The following is a 23,821-nucleotide window of genomic DNA, read 5'->3' as shown; positions in this document are numbered from 1 at the left end:
GTCTAATGTAAATTGGAGATTTACCGTTTAATGCAGCGTCCTTAATGCAAATTTAAATGCAAGCGAATTAATGTCGTCTAGAAATTGCCATCTAAAACGTCTTAATCTGGAAACAGCTCGATATTCGTTGCTAGAATGTTTTTGTATTAAATGAACAGACATCGCTTGTTCATCTTTTATTCTCTACAATTAAAATAACCTGACGCTTAAATCAATGGAAAAGTTATCGAAATAGGTAAATGCTATTCAATGAGTAGGAAAGCCTAACGATGTACGTACTGTGTAGTCTTAGCCTTGAAAGAAAAACAAATCCCCAAATTAAAAATTTGCATTTAAGATTACCAGATAGAAAAATGTTAAGGAGCACATATACATACAGTAGGAAGTGTAGAATAGGAGACATTGTAGCATGCTTCTAGTGTTTTGAATATCATCGGTATCACATTAAGACAGGCGTGTGCATGTATTTTTTGCAGTGAGAGAGCGTCTCCACGTCAGAGGACTTGGGGAGGGCAGTTCTGTTTAAAATGCTGTGAATGTGACAGCCAGGAGTCCAGACTGCCAATGTGAGGAAGGTGATGGGATAAACCGAGTACAACTGGAAAAAAATGAGAACAAAAAGAGCAAGCCGACTGTAAAATATAGATAAAAAATAAAAGTAGGAAACAAAAGAGTGTCCACAGAAGGAAATAAGTAAGGTTTTTCTATTCTACAAGTGACTCAGAACATCTGTGCCACACATTGAGGACGACGTACAGTATCCGGAGCAAAACGCAGACGGATCACAGCGAGGGGAGCTTTACCCTTGGGGGGGAAGATGACAGTGGTGCCCGGTGAAAATCTAGACGAGACTGTGGCACTGGCAGCCCTGTCCCACGATGTCTATGATCCCGAGCAAGCGGACCAGGAATGTTGTGAAAGGGTGGTTATCAACATCTCCGGGTTGCGCTTCGAGACCCAGCTTAAAACCCTCGCGCAGTTCCCTAGCACCTTACTGGGCGACCCCAGGAAAAGGATGCGTTTCTTTGATCCGCTGAGGAATGAATATTTCTTTGACAGAAATCGCCCCAGCTTTGATGCCATACTTTATTATTATCAGTCGGGAGGGAGGCTTAGAAGACCTGTTAACGTGCCCGTGGACATTTTCATGGAGGAGATAAAATTTTACGAACTAGGGGAGGAAGTAATCGAAAATTTCAAGGAGGACGAAGGTTTCATCAAGGAGGAAGAACGCCCATTGCCGAATAATGAATTCCAGCGTCAGGTCTGGCTTCTGTTTGAATACCCCGAGAGCTCTGGACCAGCTCGAGGGATTGCAATAGTCTCTGTTCTCGTCATTTTAATATCAATTGTTATTTTCTGCTTAGAGACGTTGCCGGAGTTTAGGGAAGAGAACAGATTTTACGACCATCTGGTCTTGAACGGGACTAGCAGCGTCAAACCCAACCCGTTCACTGACCCCTTCTTCATTGTTGAGACGCTGTGCATCATTTGGTTTTCGTTTGAGTTGCTAGTGAGGTTCTTCGCCTGTCCGAGTAAGCCTGCTTTCTTTAAAAATATCATGAACACCATCGACATAGTGGCTATCATTCCCTACTTCATCACCCTGGGCATGGAGCTAGCAGAACATCAGGGAAATGGCCAGCAAGCCATGTCTTTAGCAATTTTGAGAGTTATTCGTTTGGTAAGAGTCTTCAGGATTTTCAAGCTCTCCAGACACTCCAAGGGACTCCAAATCTTGGGGAAAACCCTCCAAGCAAGTATGAGAGAACTCGGGTTATTGATATTCTTCCTTTTCATAGGTGTCATCTTGTTTTCCAGCGCAGTGTATTTCGCTGAGACCGACGACCCTTCCTCTGGATTCAGCAGTATCCCAGATGCGTTTTGGTGGGCGGTGGTATCCATGACTACTGTGGGCTATGGAGACATGTGCCCTGTCACAATCGGTGGCAAAATCGTGGGTTCGTTGTGTGCCATTGCTGGTGTGCTGACAATTGCGCTACCTGTCCCTGTCATAGTCTCAAATTTCAACTATTTCTACCACAGGGAGACTGAACACGAGGAACAATTTCAATACACCCATGTAACGTGCGGTCAACAGCAGTCCTCCTTCGGTGAACTGAAGAAGAGTGGCAGCAAGTCCTCTCTCAACAAATCAGACTACCTGGAGACAGATGATTTCGATCCAATAAAGTATACAAACTGTAGCCCGACAAAAGCATACACGGGCAAGCTATCTGATGTATGATTGTAGCCTGCGCGTAATTGGACCAGAGAAACATAACGTTTCTGTGAGTACATCCCCCCATTCAGCACTTTTGCTTAAAAATATTGGCCGCCTGTTGTTTCGCGCATCCTTAATGCAACGAAGTGAGTATCGAACGTGAGAATTGAAATTCAGAGAAATTTCTAGCAATGGGTGACATACACCTGGATTGTGAGTGGTACGGTTTTTTCTTTCCCTTTTTAAAATTGTCTTCCGTGTCGTGTCTTCATCTTGGGCACTGCGTAAAATAGCGGGCTTCATTTTCACTTGCTCTTTTAACCTCCTGCCCCGCTTTTCAGCACTTTATTAGAAGTAAACCTATCGTTACTACTAACCTTCTGAGATATTATTTGAAATTGGCATGTCAGTTATATACAGTATTGTATATATATATACACGTACTGTATGTATAATATACGTACGGTATATAGAGATCAAGGAAAGGACCAACTAATTCTGAATTACACAGTGTGCTTACGACCTGCGGGCGGCACAATTAATTCTGCACAAGGTCATTGTGAGAGGTGACCTGCCTCTGTTGTTTTATTGTATCCATCTCCCGCGGTCACGTATTTTTCCGTGAGCGCCACTCCAAAAGCATCATTCATTTGATCAGATACGAGGAATTAGCCGTGTTAGATGGATTCTTGCAGCGATGCCATTGTCTTGTATAGTGGAAACTCTATCTCTTGTGTGTGTGCCCTTTGAAGACTGCACAGCGCCATTAAAAAAGCAGCTGTCACTGAAACGTGACGAGCAGCCAATAAGCAAATAACTTCTCTTCGCACAACAAATTATCCACTAAATCCTACCCCCTCAGAATGGATTTTTCTGCCAATAACAGTTATAAGCACTTTGAAATCATTTTTTTCTTTGTTAACTGTGACAGCCTTTAAATATCTAATTTGCACATAGAACGCTTCATTTTGTTGACATCAGTCGTCAAGGAATTTAATTCCTTCCATTCCTTTTCTGTCACCAAAAAGCTTATTTGTAAGTGCCTGGTATGATGAAGCAATCGGGTCGGGTACATAAAAGGCAGAAAAAGTACGATTAGTATTTCACCTTGTATGCAAGTCAATACATTCAAAATTAGCCAAGGGAACGTTTCCCCTTATTGTTTTACATGAAAATGGATGCTAATTTTACCACGCTTTGCAACGCTTAGAGCGCCACAGAGCGGAGGAATGAAAGTCTTGCAGGCGTCTCTAGAGACTCACGTTTCTATAGCAACCTTCTAGACTGTTCTCATAACTTTTTGATTTTGGCATCAGAAAGAAATACATCGATTAATAATTTCCCTTTCCGCGGAGCCTTCAAAGGTGATAAAACTTAGTTGAATTTATATAATTGTTATATATTTTTTTAAGAATTATGCAACATGGGTTATCTTTTTTTAAATACAGAATTTTATATTTGTATACAACATAGCACTGAAAATCTACTTAACTGATGCTAAATAAAAAGTCGAACGCTGTAGGCTCATAACCAAGAATCATCATTTTTTTCATTATTCCCGTTTTTTCAAAACAATATCATTTCTAACACATGCAACGGCTTGACGCTAAAGTCATTTGTTTCTGGTGAAGTTGTAAAAAGGCCAACACATTACTGATCTTTGAATTTTTTAAAGAAGAAATGCAAACTCCACCAACAACAGAATTCTTCAATAAACGAAAAAACGCGATATTGTATCATTTGACCGTGGAGGGAAATATAGACTCAAATGATGGCACAAACAAGACTCACAGAAGGAAAATAAAGCGAAACAAGAAGATTTCGGTATTCAATGATATGAACGTTATATACCGTAACTGAACTATTGCCAAATAGAAAAAAAAACAATTCTGGGGAATCACTATTCCTTAAAGCCACACACTTTATTTTTGATACAACAAAAGAAAATCGTCGGATGTGTCTGAAGCGGTGTGTGATAAGGACGAGAGATTCGGAGTCCCGTTGGATGGATGCATTAACTAGTCAGGACATTGGCAGTTGTCATACTGTACCTAGAGCGTGCTACAGTACAGAGGCTCAATTAACCAATCTGAAACGGATATAAGACTTTGTCCAAGCGCTGGATGAAAATTATTTCATATTGACCTTCTTGTCCTCCTCCTAAATGTGGTGAGAGAGGTGATGTTCAAAGACTACACGAGCAAACCAGTCTGGGAGGTAAGTTTTTAACTCTGATTTAAACCTTCAGTTACTGTACATCGGTTACGCCTCTGTAGTTCAGTCTTACAGTCAATGCACGTGTAGTACCAAAGACGTGTCATGTGATTCTAGCATTGTTATCAAAACAATTTTTGTTTTTCTCATTTGAAGGCTTAAATCCCAAATCTGTCATGGTCGCATTTTATTAATTTCTCTGATTACTTTTAAAATATATAACTTACCTTTTTTTAAGGGTGGCTATTTAGTGATTTGTGAACACTTTGTTATTGTGTACAGTATGTCAAACGTACAGTAAATACCTAGAAGCAAGGCCATACCTAGAAGCAAACTTTACTGTCCCCTTTGTGGATTGTTCACATTTATTCTGTTCTATTTCTCCTCTTTGCCAGACTTATCTTGTTTTGGAAGAATTGTTTGCATTTACAAAAGTAATTAACTTTGGTAGACTTGCACATTTCAAGGTTTGCTGTAAACGCTCATGTTCTAGTCCTTATTTTATACTTTTATTAATAAAATTGTATTAGTTAATTTAGCTAATAACTTAGAGTCAGGTGACTTTCATTCAAAACAGTTACAGAGCTGTAAAAACGGCTTCATGATGTAGACAGGCATAACAAAAAGTGTAGAAATTAAAGGTTTAACAGTATAAAACACCGCAACTATAGTAAATAATAAGGATAATTACCACAAAATACATCTGAATATCATAAGTAATGGAATTAAAGTGAAATAAAAGATGGCTAACGACTAATCAACTCATAGTTGGTATTCATATAGTAACATCATAGTAACAGTTGACATTTAAGGTACAGTTTTTACACAGGATACCCAGGATTTATACAGTAACAGAAAAAGTAATTGCAGGATTCATATGTAGAGAGCCTGTCGAGTTATCGAGAGTTTTCATTTAAATTATTTAATTTAACATTCAGAGGAATATGACACTTAAAAGTAAATCTGGCGGATGTCCATAATATTTAACTGTTCTGTAGGTGTTTTACAGTGTCAAGAGAGGATGTTTGCTTCTTCTTTAGATTACATGTCAGTCTTCCTTTTTCACCTCTTGACAAAAAAAGTGTGATCTGAGAAGTAAATGTTTGAAGATTCATACTTCATTTCTAAAATGTAATATCATATAAGCTTTCATGTTCGGGGGCATCATTAAAAAAATATATGCATACAAAAGGTAATTCGGGTTTCTTTAATGTACAGTATGTGTATGTACCGCAGAGGTGAATGTCTTTGAATTTGCACTCTATACAGGTATGTGTGTTGGAGTAAACACACTGTAGTGTGATGCTTATTCCAACAGCCTGCCTACTAAGGGCTTGAAAAGCATATGCAAGAACAATTTTTTGACGAAGTACAGTCATTTTATCATTATAGATTTCTAATAAAACTTCGAAATCTTTCAACTTTAAAATCTACATGTAAAACTGTGCCTATACATTTACCTTTTAAAACTTAAATATACAGCTAATTGCAAAAGTTATTTTCTTGGTGAGAAGTTATCATTGGGTACAAGACGATATTTTGACAGACAAGAATACGCGATAAAATATCCTGTTTTAATTCTTGATCGACAGGCTGATTAAAATTGTCATTATTACCTGTACACCGAGACATATAAAAGAGTTCAAAAGATCTCTAGATGGCAGTGTTCGCACATTTTTGTACATAGAGGCGTAGCGGATCACAGGATGTTTTAAATGTTCGTCAATCTTGAACGGATCAGGTTTTACTTGTTGTTAGTAACCTTCACTAGTAATTATATAACAATTTACACATAACCTCAAAAGAATGTCAACTCAATATCTGGTTCAACAATTACATTTAGTTTTGTTGAAATCAGTAGAACAATGCACATATAACTATAATACATCATTATTCTTTTAAAGTTATTGAACAGAAGAATGCTAACAAACTGAAAAAAATGAGTCTTCACTTTAGAACACTTTGCGAGGGCTTTGTAAATTTGGCCATTCTAAAGTTTCTCACCTTTCCACCTGAGCACCTGCATACTGGGAGTTGAAAGTTACACATTCTCCTGTATGAAAAGAACAGCAAGTCCAATTAATTAAACTGTTCACTCAACAAATTAACAGGGCATCTGTATAAGCAAGCAAAGGAAAGGCCAAAGATCCAAAGGTTACATAATACGACACATAACAAGCCGTTCCTGAACTTTAAATTCTTTTTTTTTCTCTTATTAGGTTAAAAAAAATAATTCAAAGTAATATTAAATCATATTTTAGGCTGAAATGTGACATTTTTTGAGACTGTTGTTGAATTGTACAGTTAGAATTCACAGTTGCGTTAGCTCAGAATATACTACAGAATCATCGGAGACCTTTGGCCTTTCAAAAGTCATTGCTTCTGGCGCCGTGACACACAGGACAGAAATAAAAGGTCACAAACCCCTCACAACCTATTGCTGTATCTTTCTGCTGATGCTGTGCTGCAACACATTGCATATTTGTATTCCCTTAACATGTATATTTATCATTTTTGGAATTCAAATTATTCAGATGAGATGGGAACCTCTTTACTTCTTGTTTTATCTTTTTCAAGATGTCATTTGTGCTGGATACTGTATACATGGTTTCCAGCACCTATGCTATTTGCTCAGTGGCAGAAAAAGAAACGTATCAACAGTATATATACAGTATAGGGTGAGTTTTACAACCCTACTGGTACTGTATGTAACCAGGCAGTTTGTACAAAAATCAAAAGGTTTTTGTAAGACAAAAAAATTGTACAGTATTTGGTATACAAAATGTGGGGTTTGCTCAAACACTTAATCAGACAGAAACTCAAAAGTGAGTGGTTCAGATATCATGCAGAAACTAGTTGATGAATATACAGTAGTATTACAACAATACTGTACATTATGGTTCAGTATAATCCATATTGCTTGAATAAAAGCTCTGCATCAGTTACAGTATGAAACACAAAGATTAACATTTGCTAAAACATGTCAGATACAACAAGATTTTTTTAAATGTTATTAAAAAGGTCAGTATTTTAAATTATTGACTGAGATCTTAAACTTAAGCATATGATACACTCAACTGCCTTTAATTATACAGTTATCTGTGCATTATAATCATTTAAATCACACATTTTATTAGTGCTTTAGTTGTGGTATCAGTCTAAAGATAAGCAAAGTAGATGACATTTTGCTGCAAAGGCCGTAAAGCATTTCAGTTCATATATTAGAATGAAAGGTTTATGTTATATTATTCTTTGGAGGTTGTTTCATAAGACTTACAACATCCCTCTCAGAGTGTACTGTCTCCTCATGGTCTCAGATAAGTATAGTTCACATACACAGTATCCTGTAAGTGTCTGCTCTGTTATGCATATTCATATCACCATGTTTCGGGATGTGTATAAACCTGAAAATTGCCAATGATCCAGCATTAGGAGAAAAATAAGCTTATGTTTAGACTGATACCACAACCAAAGTACTAATAAGATGCATGATTTAAATTATATTATTATTATTATTATTATTATTATTATTATTATTATTATTATTATTATTATTATTATAATGCACAGAGAACTGTATGACTGTATAACTTTGATTTAAAAAAAACTTCACAGGAAAGGTTATGAAATTCTGTAAAATACATTGATCTTAAAATGTCTGTCTAATGGCATTTATTTAAGTATGAAAGGAGAACTGGGAAGAACTACAAATGTTACTTACAGGAAATAACAGATGTGGAGGTAAAGAGTTCTGTAGGTTTGCTTTTATAGTAGACCAAAGGCATTTAAGTGTATCATTTGCTTAAGTTTAAGGTCATAGTCAATGCCATGCAGCTCCAAAGTTTTAATTCTGTAAGCTATTTTAACTTAAACATAGAAGGGTCAGATCCCCCAAAAGACTATTTTACCAGCTTAGGCCTGAAGAAACAGTAGTTCTCCTGTGATATCACAAGACGAGTCCAAGGGGATGACACTAAAATGTCTCCCAGGCAAGAGCAAGGTATTAATTCAGTCTCTACAAAACCATTCATAAAGCTCAGATTTTCACTGGGAACCACAGCATGGCCTTAAGTTAAATTCTGTATTTTTTCAGCTCTAGGGATGTTGAACCTGAGGCACCCCCACTATTTAAACAGAAAACGATGTTCACAGTGTTATAACATCAGTATATTATGGCAACTAAGGGGAACCCAGCTTTGAAAGCAGATTTAGAGGATTCATTCATTTATGTCATGTGCCCACTAGGTGGCAGTGTAGTGGGTAATAGTTGACTTTTGTTTGTCTATAACTTGAATGGGACATCATGTCGTATCACACGAGTAAAGGGATGTTCACTTTATCTAATGCATGCATTTTTAGTTCTGAGATTATAACAATAATGATTTCCTGACTTTTAAATTTAGAGGTAGGCATTCATGAACTGTCTTATCAGTAATACTGAATATATACTTGTGTAGGCATACAGTACATAGCAAAAACATTGAGATGAACTACATTGAAATTATTGATTATTACTAGCAACAAAATTATTTTCGTCATTCTTTTCTTGACTAGTACCATCAAAGCAAACCTACAGAACTCTTTACTTCCACATCTGTTTTTTCCTGTAAGTAACATTTGTAGTGTGAAGGGGGCTTCATTCTTCCCAGTTCTCCTTTCATACTTAAATAAGTGCCATTAGACAGACATTTTAAGATCTATTTTACAGACTTCGTAACCTTTTCTACGAACATTTTTTTTTAAATTTAAGTTATACAACAAGTTATTTTCATTATGCAGTCAATCATTAATGTGTTTATACCACTCAAACCAGTATCAATTTGATACAACAGGGAGGGAGGTTAGACATTCTTCCATTTTGAGTGACCACTCTGTCCAATGTGAGCCAATTTGGCTGACAACTGAAGTAAGGCAGTATAAACATTGGACACTTTGGACAGGCTGCCAGGCCGTTGCAGGGCAGACTCACACGTTTACTTACACAGATGTATGGAGAACAATTTAAAGACTATAATTAAGCCAGACAGTGTGTTTTTTGACAGTGGGAAGAAAACACGTGAAAAAACTCAGCATGTTCCAGGCCAGAATCAAACCCACAACCCAAGATCTGTGAGGCAGCACAGCTGTACCACCTTGTAACCCACAGAGAAAACACTGAATGACACCAAGTTACCTGAATGAAAACAAACCCTTTGGCAGTTTTGAGACGTTATGTGCTGCGTTTAATTATGATGTCTGTCTGAATGGTTGAAGAATGGTTCTCCTGTCTCTCGCTGTCCGTGCTCTTTTTCTTGATCTGGCTAGGTCTATTTTTATAAGACTGCAGAGAAATGCATAAAAGTTCAAATCCATAGTCCCAAAAGGCATTCAGGTCTGTTCCTTAGCTAAAGTTCACTTGTAAATTCAATAACTCCCACTGTAGGTGTTTTTTTTTAAATACCTTTAATTAAGTGCTGATATGGAGTAATGTGTAACAACAAAATTAGAGATTTTTGTAACACTTCGACAGCAGGAAAACAATTATCATTGGTGAAATAAAATTGGTTGAAATACTGAATTATTCTATACAGAATTATTCTTTTGTCTTCAGCAATCAGCGCAGGTTCTATAACATGATATACGGTACTTCTTTACAAAGTCACCTAATTCATGAAAAGAACCCGCCCCATTTTTTAAATTAATGAAGGAGTAAATTAGAGATCCTGAAAAAAGAAGAAAGGTATATTGAGAGGCCTGAAACACACATATACGTTATGTGCTTTGTGTCTACTGATCATTGATTCATCGCTTATGCAATTGCTCTTTCAAATAAGCATCGCAAGCAATCATGATTTATTTTTCTCCTTTTTGTGTCTTGCTGAAGCAATGTTTGTTAGTTTTGTTGGATTATAATGACCTGGAATCTTTGGCTGACAGCCCAGGAAGCTCAATACCGCTTTAGTCTGACATTGCTGGTCTCGCCCTACCTTGAACCATATTTCTCTGTGCCATGTCTGTTGTGTGAGTCCAAGTCAGATGTCCTCAGTTCCCTGTTTATCTGGCAGCTGCTTTGGGAATTGGATTGGGCACAGTAACCAGCATGCTTGATACACACAAACTCAGTTTAGCTGATACACACTTTTAACTCTGACACTCAATGGTTTCTGAAAAGACTTGCACATGCACATGTGTGCACATACTGTACACGTTTTTACCACCACAATTCCTCCAAAAGAGGACCAGGCCCTGTTTTAGCCACAATACTGAGTTTCCCTAACAAATAACAGCAGAGAGCCCAGCACAATCTCAATGAAAAGAGGCAAGAACGTACAAAAAGTAGGAAAATTAGGTAACCTTGTATTGCATGGTAATAATATATCTTGTTTGTTTAAAAATATTTTAGTAATAGTTTGGAAAGTAATAGTGCTCATATAGAGATATTTTAAGCAGAACTGTAGTCCCAATTTCTTAGACTAGTTATTAAATCTCAGTAACAAAATAAATTAAATGATGCCATGGAGAAAAATTACAGATTTTAAATTAAGCTTAAATCATGATCTTTGAGAAAGTACTGTGTGTTCACCATTGCTGTCACAAATCATTGATCTTACCACAGTTGAGAGTGAGAGTTTGCGAGAATGGTGATGTGAAGCGGCCCTTCCTGCTCACTAGTCACTGTAATGACTCATGTGATGTGATGTACGAGCAAATAAAAACAGGTTGTGCACCGCAGAAATGTTCAATGTGATCTGCATGTAGTTAACAAGAAAGTAGTATCTGTTGGCACAACCGTCTTGAAGTTAAGAGCAATATTTCTAATGGATTGCAAGAGATGTATTAACAAGCCTGCTTTACAATGTAATAGGGCCACTTCACCCCATTGGAAGTTTGGTTGCTTGTTCTGATTCACATACAATAATGGCAAGAATGTTAAATTGTTCATTTGTCTATAATTATTATTAAACAGGTTGTTCATATAACTGAGCCAACTGTGACCAAGGTTCCCCAAGATGGCAGTCAAGGGTAGGATGGGATTAGTCAGCCAGGATTTTCTCAGCTCTCAGCCACATAGAGACCACGACAGCCTCCGACACACTTTCAGTGGGATTCTGTCAGCGAGGGATGCCCCTCACCTCTGATCATGAGGTTCAGAACTGTGAGCAAAGATGTAGAAATCCCAATTGGTGATTGCAGGTCAGGCGTTAAAAACAAAAATAACTGGTGATTCTTAATTTAAAGAACAAAATAATTTCAGAAGAAGATTACAATGCAGGGCTGTCACAGTGGCACAGTGGTTAGTTGGGGCCCTGGATCAAATTCTGGACCTGAGATACTATGTGTGTGGAGTTTGCATGTTCTCCCCACGTTTGCATGGGTTTCCTCTCAATACTCCAGTTTCCTCCCACAGTCCAAAGACATACTGGTAGTTGAATTGGCTTCTGTGAAAAGTGGCCCTGGTGTGAGTGTGTACGTGTTTGTGTCTGTGTGTCTGCCTTGCGATGGACTGGCGTGGCTTGGCAAGATAGACTCAGGATCTCCTATGACCTTGAACTGGATTATAAATGGGTAGACGGAATGGATTACAATGCAAAGCAAATCCATCGACCTATGGTTGTGTTGAAGGAAGCCAACCCTGACTATTCCAAAATGATCTTTGGCTGAACTGGTTTAATCATAAATGAAAAGTATCAGGCTAAATACATTGGGTGATAATTATATTAAAAATAAACTCTATTGTTTAGACATGAGTTATAAAACCTATATACCTCAAATAAGATTTCGATTATGTTTTTGTTCACAAAAGGTAAATCTTTATATTTACTGAACATGCATATGTGCAAATTATTCTTTTAAGAGTCTCGAATGTTTTGTGTACAAAGTGTACACAAAGTGTACTGCATATACTTAAAAATATACAGAGTTTAATGACAGGAAATTGATTCCAGTTGTCAGATCACGTATACGCATACCTTAGCTTTGTGCAACAACCTTTGTATTTGAAACCTGCTCATACATAAATGTTTTGCACAAACGCTACCAGATTAAATCAAAGAAAGGAGCAAATGTGAATATGATATGAAATTAAATTTATGTAATCCTTTTATTTGTAGTGCAGGAATTTGAAAAAAGAAAACTGCTAGCTTATCCATGCTCATGATAAATAAAAAAAAATCAAGTCTGTTTCATACTACATTAAAAACGACAAGATAGAATTGTTTACCATGGTTCGTATGAATTATAAAGTAATTTTAAAAAGTGTGTAAAACTACTCTCTGACAGATTCTTGACAAACTGGTTATTATGCTCTATATTGGTTATAGTATTCCATGTCTGTTTGGTTTATAGAATTCTATGGTCTGTTTCTTCCTCATTCGGCAAGTTGGCTGCAGGCTCTTTCCAAGGAGGCAGTGTCAGTCTTTCTATTTCTCATAGTCCCCTGCAGGTGCAGGCTCATCTCTTTCTACTTCAGACCAGGGTGGCAGTAGATTTTTCTTCTGGTGTCTCCATCACCAGCCTCCCTGGCATTGCCAGCAGCCATCTCACCCTGCAACTCACAACTGGCAGCCCACTGAAGCTCAGCAGGTGTGAGCCTGGTCAGTACCTGGATGGGAGACCTCCTGGGGAAAAACTAAGGTTGCTGCTGGAAGAGGTGTTAGTGAGGCCAGCAGGGGGCGCTCACCCTGCGGTCTATGTGGATCCTAATGCCCCAGTATAGTAACGGGGCTACTATACTGTAAAAAGGTGCCATACTTCAGATGAGACTTAAAACCAAGGTCCCGACTCTCTGTGGTCATTAAAAATCTCAGGGCTTTTCCCTGGCGTCCTGGCCAAATGTTCCCATTGGCTCTTACCAATTGTGGCCTCCTAATAATCCCCATCTGTGAATTGGCTTCATTACTATGTTCTCTTCCCCAAAAATAGTGTTTACCACTGATGAGCGTTCTGGAGCACTATGGCTGCCGTCGCATCATCCAGGTGGGTGGTGCACATTGGTGGTGCTGGAGGGGAGTCCCCATTACCTGTAAAGTGCTTTGAGTGTCCAGAAAAGGGCTATAAAAGTGTAAGCATGTATTATTATTATTATTATTATTATTATTATTATTTCCCCTCCACTTTTCTATGGGGTCCCTTTTCTGACTTGGGGTCTTACTCCTCAAGCTCTAGCCATGGTGGCAAATGTAACCCATCATCTCCCTCCTCTTCTGGGGGTTTGTGCCAATTGGCTTCGTCAGTGGCTCTTGGGACACAGGGTGCTGCTCCTCCCTCACCTCTTGAGACTCTTGGAATATGGTCAGCCTCCTTCTTCTGGGTCTGAAACCTCTTCACACAGGGCTTATCCTTGTCCATCCATTTCCCAAACCTGCTCCTGCAGCATAATGATCATTTCCAGGTCCTGGGCCCTCTGCTCCCTCGTAGCCTTCAGGTCTGCTACTGTATGGTTTGATTCAGCTGAGATTGTAGCCAGTCCTTTCTTTCCAAGTCTCATCTTCCTATTCATCCAGTATCCCTCCTTCATCTTTCTCAGCTGCTCTTTAAACTTTCACAGATTAAGTATTTTTATATCTTACAATTATTTTGCATAGAGACACAGAGTGAGGTGAACGGTACTTTAAAGATTACAATAAGCTCAAGAATGTTACATGGTCAAGACAGACTACTGACAGTGTATGTCTCTTTTAGACATTTGTAAAAAATATTTTGTAAGCAAGTGTAGCAGTATTGTAAAGAAAGATAAATCAGACTGCATGGACAAACCTAGGAATTAGTTCAGTCACAATTTCTGCAATATTTTCAAACACATGAACATACAGTTTAAGTTACGTAACAGGCATTTAATTTCAGGTTTATTGAGCAACAGATCATACAGTACTTGTGATCTGTTCGGTTTTAGAGAATCAAACTAACATCTACAGCCTATACTGCTGTGTTATTCTGAGACTATGAGAGGGAGTTTCGGGATGCGACATGATGTCTGATTGGCAAGGTGGCGTGGATTGCATGTGATCTCATCAGTACTTGTGTGGACTGCTTCATGATCAGTGGTTGAAATGTCATGGGTACTCTATCCCTGTGTTGGAGTCTGTCTGTCTGAACTCATCCAAAGGGCTTCACTTTGTGTAAGGTAAACAAATACAAACAAACATTAAAGTCCTGGGGTTTCAAAACATTGTGATGCCTATACACCACTTTCTAGCTGTTCTAGAAAAGTTCTAGCAAATATAATAGCATAGATGCAATACAGTAAACTTAGTAATAGAGTGAACAAATGCAGAGTAAAACAGGAATTTAAGAGAATTTGGTGTATATTTTGGCAGCGATTTCCTTTTCATTTCTCACAACAGATGAATGACACCAGGGTGGAAGCTTATTTTTCTTGTAAGTGATGTCTACAGCTACAGGTTGCATCAGTGCAGCCTTGTCAAGGGAAGGGAAGGGTTCTCACTGTCCACAGATTGCACAGAGCAATCTTTGATGTGTTTTGGAGTTTCAAATGCATTTCAGATTTAAGCGGAATTTAGAGCTCTTTTCTTTTTTTTGGTTTGCAGGGTACAGAAGAGAAGCAATTTCCTCACTTCCAAAAATGAATCCACACTTAATATGGAAAACAAAAAAATTGTTTCACAAGAAATCACATGCTCTCTACAAACAAGTCTGAGATTGTTCTGATATGAAATGAAGAAGAATATAATTTAAAAAGCACAAACCACAAGGAAATGAAGATCAACGATACCTTGGAAATCCAGTATCTTCACAATTACTTCTTGTATATACTGTATAGAAATTATTGGATATGCTGTGCTTTGAAGGTGCAAAACCACGAGTTACATGAAGAAACAACACGTGGGACAAAATATAAAAATTGATCCGTAAAAAAATGTTAAATGTGCTATGTGAAGTCCTGTATGTATAATACTACATAGCTCTGAAAACTACGTATACAGTACAGGTATGTGTTCTTGCTGATGAGCCTCTTGATGTACAGTAGTCAAGTCTGTTTAGTCTAAAGAAGTACTTCATATGCAATAGGAAAAAAAACTGAACTATTAGAAAAACATTTACAGTATGTTCTATACTTTGCATATCATGTGCTATACCAAAACATATATTACATGCTTGGAAACCAGGGCATTCAAAAAGGTAAAAGTTATACAATTTGTGTTCTATGTCAACGGCTCAAAATTGCTCTGACATTTTTATTATACCTTGTGGGAACAATTGATAGCTCATTGATAAATATCAAAAACACCACTGTTCAACTAGTGAAGTTATTAAATCTATATTTTTTTAAGTATCATATATGTTTTATAAAAAGGGATCGGTTAAACTGGTGAATTATTTTTAGATTTTTAACATTTTGCAATGTAATTAAGTTTTTATTTTGCCTTTATATATATAAATTGAGTACTGAGGGGGTTAATGTACCTTAAAAGAGCTTCCTGTTCACACTGAAAACTTTTCTTCGGAGGAATGTTGGTGCAAAGAAATGCAGTACATTGATTCACTGCAGGTTTTTAATAAGTTTCATGTTTTTTTTTCTTTTTTTATCAGAATGCTGTATCAGTGTAATTAAAGGCATCTACCTCAGTGTCCTCATATCCATCATTATACAGCTTTAATACCTGTTCATGTATAGTATGAACAACTATACAGTATGTTAAGGTATGAGTGATGTTTTTTGTTAAACAAACACAACGATTGATTTCTTATACTTGTAGAGCATATTGGCCAACATAAAATTAAATGGCATTTTTTAAATGAATTCACAATTTTCAGAAATGAAAACTATTGTTAATTGTTGAGATTTTGTCTGAGGGAAACACTTCAAGATTTTATCAGCTGGTTGCATATGACAAAGTAGAGTCTACATGACTAAGAAAATAACACTCAGTTTTGCTCTATTCATCTGACAAAATGTCACTAAAATATTTTACATAGTAACAAGAAAAACCCTGATAACATCAAGCTGGTTAAATTAACAGTTATCAAAGGAGATCAAATCGATCAACAGTGACATCAAACAAAATTAGTATGATTTTTTATGATTACTGATTTACACTGATTTGTTTAAAATCATCTTAATAGGATGTGCTTCTCTCAACTTTTAGCATGTTCTACAATGTTTATATTTCCAAATAGCATACAGCTTCTTCAACCTACTGCATGTTATCAAACAAGAGATATCATTCATGTAATATCATATGGTTTTCTTTTCCATAAATTCCTTTGCCATCCACTGAGCCCTGAAAGTTTGTGACATTTCATAATTATATACAGTAGTTCAAATTCAGGAAAAAACTGTAACAATGTTTTTTTAGTCAAAAACCTCACATCAGATCCCGTTTCATAAATATTAAGGAGAACAATATTTAGGCTAAATGCAAGGTGGTCATTAGTAGTTTTAAGTTTAAGTGTAAGAAAAAGTGTGCACTATGTACTGTAAGAAATACAGTATTGATTTTAGCCTTTAATATCCCCATGTTTTTTTCCTTGTTGATTTAATGAAATTCATTATTTACCTATTTTTATTTTTAATAGACCATTTATTGTTATCAATATTTATTTTTTCACAAGAAAGCTACAGCTGAAAGTTGTGTTTTTCCTGTAATGGTAGTTGAGAATGGAGTGGAGATTGCAGAAGCATTTTAACAAACACTGTAAGACTGCTAACACTGTGACATTTCATCCTGAAAAACAGCTTCATTACTCACCTACCCTGCACATTTACATTGTTTCCTTTATATCAAAATAGTACAGAACTTCTGATTATGCACAGCTCCCTGTAACTTGTGTATGCCCCAAAGAAAAAATATCATCCCTGCAAGATCACAAGTTACACAATGGAATGCAAGAATCTTTTAGATGGAACAGGCATGTGTTTTTTCTGTCTACTTGATCCAGTTAGATCCATGTGATTCATTTGTTTCTTGGAATCAAACCAGGTGATTGGTTTCTAAAACAGGAAGGGCAGCTTTTTCTAGACTCCCTCTACCCTTTACGGCAATTGATTACTTTAAATCATATATATATATAAAGTATTTGAAAACAGGAATTTTCTTTTTCCATAACTCTAACTTAAACTGAACAAGTCTGCATTAACTCAACTCACTGCTGCTTTCCCTTTCACTTTAAAGGGAAGGATGACTAACTCCAGGAAAATCAGATTGTCAAGCTACAGTATCTGCTTTTTTCACAGTCCCTTAGATCCTACTACAGCTTTTGACATAGAATGGAGAACTAATGCAGCTGTCACAAGACATGCTAGTAAGTGAAAAAGTATACAGTATATACAGTAGCCTTTTGTCTAAGCCAAACCTCATCAGCACTCAGTTGTGTGAATCTCTATCACAGCTGGCTGATGTGATAACACAGTGGTTCTCAAACTTTTTGGACCAAGTACCACCGCTGATCAAACCAAAGCATCAAAGTACCACCTACAAGTCATCTTCTCATAGGAACCACAGAAAATCTCATTAACCAACAAGCACGCCTTCGCACACACTCACACATACTGTATAATAAAAATAACACTGAGCACTTGCCATTACAGTGAGATGGGTGAGTCTGTTTAGTCGAGCAAAGCAGTAGTGAATTCACTGGTTGAGCCTTGATACAATTCACAACTTTGACAGCAGAGTCTATCAGATTTTAAATCCTCAGGCATTTTCTTGACTGTCAAGGCCTCACGGTGGATGCTGCTTCATATCTGGAGCAAACTCTCTAATTTGTGCAACTACATTGCTGTGTCTGCCTGTCATCGCTCTAGCACCGTCTGTACAAACTCCGACTCATTTTTTCCAGTCAATGCCATTCTCTTGGATAAATTCATTCAGAAGCTGAAATATGTGCTCTCCTGTAGTTCCTTTTGGTAGCGGCTTACAGAACAGAAAGTCCTCATGGGACGTACCCTCAAACGTCGTATCTAACATAATGAGCAAATTGGCCAAATCAACGGCATCTACAGACTCATCTAATTGCAGTGAAAAGCATCTGCTCCTCTTAACGAGCTCTATCAGTGTACTTTTGACACCATCCACCATATCGATAATTCTCTGAGTGACTGTGTCTTTTGGAGGAGGCAGCAGGTCGAGCTGTTTAGCAGCTTTTTCTCCACACATAATACGTATCAGCTTTTTTGCCAACGGTTAACAAAGTTCTTCACAAATAGTGTGGGGCTTACCTGCTTTAACAATCCGCAAGCTTGCATTTTCCCCCGTTTCCATTTCAGGAGTATGTCTCAGAAGTTAAAAGAAGTTTTTATTTCATGCGCATGGGAGTAAAAACACACTGACGCTCAGTGTATTTTTCTCAAATTAACCTAGAACAGTCCTTAAATATATTTCTGTTATCTATCACGCTTTCCTGTGCTCACAAGATTGCCAGTGTTCCAAAATTACGCATATTCTCCTACCTCCCTATTTGTTGGAGATAATTTTTTTTAACACAATTGGTCACTTACGTTCATAGCACGCATTCCTATTCAATGGTATAGAATTACATAGTAGCTCTTGTGTCCACTCACGTACTAGCACGTGCTGTACTGTAGTATGTAGGATGTGTATTTGACACATAAACACATTTGATTAAAACAGAAAATATGAAAACCCACCCTGATTTTTCAGTGCACACAACAAATTTCCAGGGTCATCTGGCGTACCACCTAGAGTCGCTCCACGTACCAGCAGTGGTATGCGTACCACAGTTTGAGAACCACAGTGATCACACATACAGTATAAATTGGTGATGTTTGGAATATGGAGTTCAACCTGCTCTCCAGAAAAGCACTTGTGCTGTTTTTTCCTCTTCAGATTACCCAAGTGCTCAAAGTTTTAAAGGGGAACATTTACAATATGTAGGAACACATTGTTTTGGGGGCTTTAGAAACTCTAAGATCAAGTATATCCTATCTAATCCAATGTTTCAGCAGATTATTTAGATTACTTTAAAGCACCAGCACCTGAAGTGAAATTAAATTGTTTGAATTGGTATAATTTACAGGACCAGAATTGGAAATTCTTCATCCAAGATTGTACTACCACCTTTTGTTTCTTTTTTCACTTTGAACTCTTTTAAAATAGTCAATGCATCTTAATTTAAACAGTCCTGAATGATTATCTAACTGTAATGCACTGTACCCTATCATCTGTTGTCCTAGTCTAGATTGCCAATCAGCTCTTTTAAAGAGCGACAGGACAATACAGTACAGTATATACAAAATATTAAATATTAACACAATTTAATTTTTAAAATTATTTTAATCCTCTACAACACATTGTTATTCTGGAGTAAAAGTTGCAAAACATAAAAATGTTTAGAGAGTTTTCATACAAATCAACCCCCTATTATTCCACATTGAACTGTGCACAATGAAAGAGAGAGAATAAATATCTCAATTATGAACACAGAAACATTAGGTTCACACCCTGCTGTTGGAGGATTCCTATAATATTAACAGTTTCAGATAGTATTCTGATTATTGCCCTGAAAATAATCAATTTTAATTTCAATGTCAATTCCAAGACTGAAGCCCCTGTATAAAAACAACACAGAAAATTGTGTCTTCCAAATGTCTTTGTTCTTTGAACTTCTGTGATTACATGTATAGGATATTTGAGGGTTGAAAATACCTTTTTGACATAGCATAATAGAATTGCCGTAAACATCTAGTTTGAAGCCACAAATACTTTCATGAATGACAGACGTCTTTTCTGGGTATGTTTCTTATAGAAAGGTTGATGTCCTTTCTCTCAAAGCAACATACTGTATTTTCCACATACAGTAGCAATAATTCTCCTTTTTCTGACATTCACTGTATTTCCTCCAAAATACATGAACATTTGTTTTCTTTTCTGTCACTCTTGCACAATGGACAAAAACATTTTCATTTGAACTTTTTTTGTTTTTGAAACTTTTGTGACCTATTGACAATATTAAGTGCAGAATATCAGAAGGTGGGCTCAGGTGTTTCTAAATATGTTAAACATTTCCTAATACTGTATTAAATGGTATTTCGGGCGGAGCAGTGGCACTGTGGCTAAGGATCTGCGCCTGTGGCTGGAAGGTTGCTGGCTCAAATCCTGCAGCTGGCAGAGGAATCCTACTCTGTTGGGCCCCTGAGCAAGGCCCTTAACCCCAACTGCTCCAGGGGGGCTGTATAAATGGCTGACCCTGCGCTCCGACCCCAAGCTTCTCTCTCCCCATCTGTGTGCCTGTGTGTCTGATGGAGAGCAAACTGGGGTATCTGAAAAGACAAATTCTCATCTCTGAAAACAGTTAAATAGTTAAAATTAAACTATAAGACATGAGAAGGAATTAATATTTTAATATTATCTGAAAAGATCAGATCTGCGTTCATTTAACCAAATTAGCTGGAGGGACTAAATGGCTTCTCTGACTAGCAAACCTATTTTACGCAATGGCCTATCATTACATTTTTAAGAGGATAAAGATTTACTTTAGTGCAGGTTGTGTAATGCCAAAAACAGTGCCTTATATTTAACAAATTAAGTTTAATTTTTATGGGAACATAGACATATATAAGCTTATATGTAATTAAACATTTCTTCTTCTTTAGTATGTGTGCATGTTAAATGTAAGACAAATTCCTGCGTATTGGAATTTCCATTACATATTGACCAAAAGCAACATGACTGTTGTTATGATTATTGTGCATTTCTTGAATTGCACCAACATTTATGGACTATGGACGTCAGGAAAAGCACGCTTGACTGAATTGGGAAATTAAATCACCATCATTCAGAATGAATGCAAAATCTTCCTTGCCATGTCAAATGTCACTCCATTCATGCAATACAATGGCTTGTATTAAATCTGAACTTTGACCCACCAGTCAAACACAGACCACAGATTTCATTGCAGATTTTCAATGGGTTGAAATGAAAAACGACCATTGCGCAGTTAGTAAGCAGTTTTAATTGGGTGGGTATGAGCTGTGCTTTAATCTAGTGTGTGTACAGTATGTGTGCTTTTGGAATTGCTCATTTTTCTTAAACAATCAGGTGGCTATTGAAAAGAAGGTAGTATAATCACATAGTTTTCCAGGTTCTGTTCTCACTTCATCAACCAAAAAGGCTGGGACAAGAAGTAGAGGATTGCAGGTTACCATCCTTAGGAGTTGTAGCTCCAATGTATGTTTCTAGGCCTCTCAGGCCTCTGTAGACATTCAAAACTTGCCTTTACTCTCAGGACAGCTGAGAATGTATTTCAAATACTATCTTCTGTCAGATGTTTTGGGTGTTGTTAAGTTGCTTCCTTTGCTGAATGCTGCTATGTATCCAAGAGTAGTGTAAGGAAACAAAAATGGTAATGATCTATTTCTTCAATTATTATTTTACCTATACCCTCCTGTATACATTTACAGGTAGTTAAATAACTTGTTTTGCTACTATGCCCTTAAATTAGCACAGGAAGAACAAGGACCACACATGCTTTGCTCAGAAATTTTCACCATCAGATTGATCTGCCATTTTTCTCACTGTGAACCTGACTACTCCTACAGCAGAGTCTGTGTGGCCTGGAGGGGTGATGTGACTCTCAGAGACAACACCACGTGTTCACAGACACCTGGCAGGACACGGGAGGTCACCATTATGTGACAAACTGAGGACACCATGATTGACTCAAGAAGGCCACTCATCCCTGAACCCTGATGCTCAGGGAGTCCCATACACAGTCTGCTAAAGATTTAGCACAGACTTGAACCAGCAAGTTCTGAAATACTGTATAAGGCCTAGCCTACACCCCAAACAAGAGTCCTACTGATGTCGCCACTCAAGAGTCCCTGCGGTCCTGCATTTTCTTTGCAGAGACTTAGGGTGATAATACTGTATGTAGTGCAGATGTCCTTGTTCTTGTGAGATGTAGGCGTTTCATAGTGCATCTGGAGTTGTCTATGATTTTCCTTGATTGAGGAAGTAAAATTTAATTCCATCCTTTTTACAGACCTTCCACAGAGGTCTTCTTAAACCCTCGTCAGCATAAATTACCCCATCTCCCTCTAGAAAATCTATTGTACAATTGAAGCACACTTCTGATATACAATAGACGGAGTGGCACCATGGAATGAGAACATTAACAGATGCTTAGAGCATTTTATGTGATAGGCTTTTTTAAAATTTTGCAATACTTATTTGTCTTCACCAATGAGATTGTGGTTTATTGTTAATCTTATTTTAATACAAGTGTATTTTATAGGTAGAAATCGATCATCTGGAAAAATCTTTAATTAAAAAGGTTACACATCTCACAAGTTCTTCACGTAAAAAAGTCTCCCAACTATGTGAAAGAGTTTTGCTGACTGTACATCCCCTGCACAAATATTACACTTCAAGCAGCTATGCATTACATTGATTCAGTTGGTGCAACTACAAATCTCCTTTGCCATACACACTTTATTAAAGTTGTTTTAGCATTGCATTATATTCTGCAGATGGGAAAAGCTCTATGTTTGTGTTGCAATGAGTCCTTAAGTGTTATAAACTGAGCAAACTGTGTTCCAGTTTCATTACAAATTATTATATAAACAAATAAAAAAGTGTTTTGATGGGTGTTTGTCTTGAACCTACAAAACGTCTGTCTGCTATCCTCTGTTATTAAATTGACAGCTTTTTTAAGTTCATTTATCTGTGTTTTTTTTAAATTGAATAATGTGTATTAAATTATATGGAAAGAGATGTAGTTAATATAGTAAGAGATAAAAAATATATACATTTATATAAAAATATAGTATTTATGAATTAGCTGTGACTCATTTTAAAATGTGGCCTTTTGTCCTTACTGGTATTGAGATGTTGTATATTATCTGTATCATACAACCTGTACTTATTTACCTTAACAAGGTAGTTTACTTACACAGCCTAGTATCACTATATAAATAAATTGTGAAAACAGACCTTTTCTGCTTCTGATGTGATTTTGCTATAAATAAAAGTAAGACTTCCCTTCACAGTGGTTCACCTGAGAAACACAGAAAGCTGCACCTGGGGAGATGAAACACCAACACTGTGCTGCCTCTTATGCTTCCACAGACTGCTAAAGAAATGTGTTAGTGCTGCGGAATAGCACTGCTTCTGTCACCAGGCAACAAATCTCTTTCCAAGGGCCTGGTTTAGTCCAAGGAAGCCTAGTGAAGATAAGCTTGTTGACACCAGAAAAAGGCTCCACAGCCAAAATGTTGTGTCTTTTTTCTTTTCCTTTCAGCATGGAATAAACCTTTAACTGTTCCTTTACAGCCTACGCGTGCTGACGCAGCTACAGTGCCTACTGTACGTGGCATAAACAGTATACATACTTGTATCTGAGAATACATTTGACGAAATTATATGAAACAGATTGAACCTACAAGGTAGACCATAACACATAACACGTAAGTCATAGTCAATGTGT

At 37.2% G+C, this 23,821-nt stretch overlaps 1 protein-coding gene across 4 annotated transcripts; it reads left to right on the top strand.

The window, feature by feature from the left end:
• Positions 1 to 386: 386 nt before the first annotated feature.
• Positions 387 to 23,381, top strand: LOC102689192 (potassium voltage-gated channel subfamily A member 1). 4 transcript variants are annotated; one of them, XR_001479033.2, is made up of 2 exons: positions 387 to 4,441; positions 14,965 to 23,381. XR_001479033.2 is itself a non-coding variant. In XM_015352940.2 (2 exons), exon 1 carries the CDS (start codon positions 818 to 820, stop codon positions 2,246 to 2,248), a length of 1,431 nt encoding a protein of 476 aa, XP_015208426.1. In that variant the 5' UTR covers positions 387 to 817; the 3' UTR covers positions 2,249 to 2,291; positions 14,965 to 23,381. The 4 variants fall into 4 exon arrangements, 3 of the variants coding, with proteins under 3 accessions (XP_015208426.1, XP_069048443.1, XP_015208427.1); XM_015352940.2 differs by having other exon boundaries at positions 387 to 2,291; XM_069192342.1 differs by lacking the exon at positions 14,965 to 23,381 and having other exon boundaries at positions 387 to 1,760; positions 2,047 to 2,221.
• The last annotated feature ends 440 nt before the right edge of the window (positions 23,382 to 23,821 follow it).

Source organism: Lepisosteus oculatus, chromosome 7 (genome assembly GCF_040954835.1).
Source record: "Lepisosteus oculatus isolate fLepOcu1 chromosome 7, fLepOcu1.hap2, whole genome shotgun sequence".
Lineage (NCBI taxonomy): Eukaryota > Metazoa > Chordata > Actinopteri > Semionotiformes > Lepisosteidae > Lepisosteus > Lepisosteus oculatus.
Note: the sequence above shows the minus strand (reverse complement) of the source record. Positions and strands in the feature narration are given on the sequence as shown.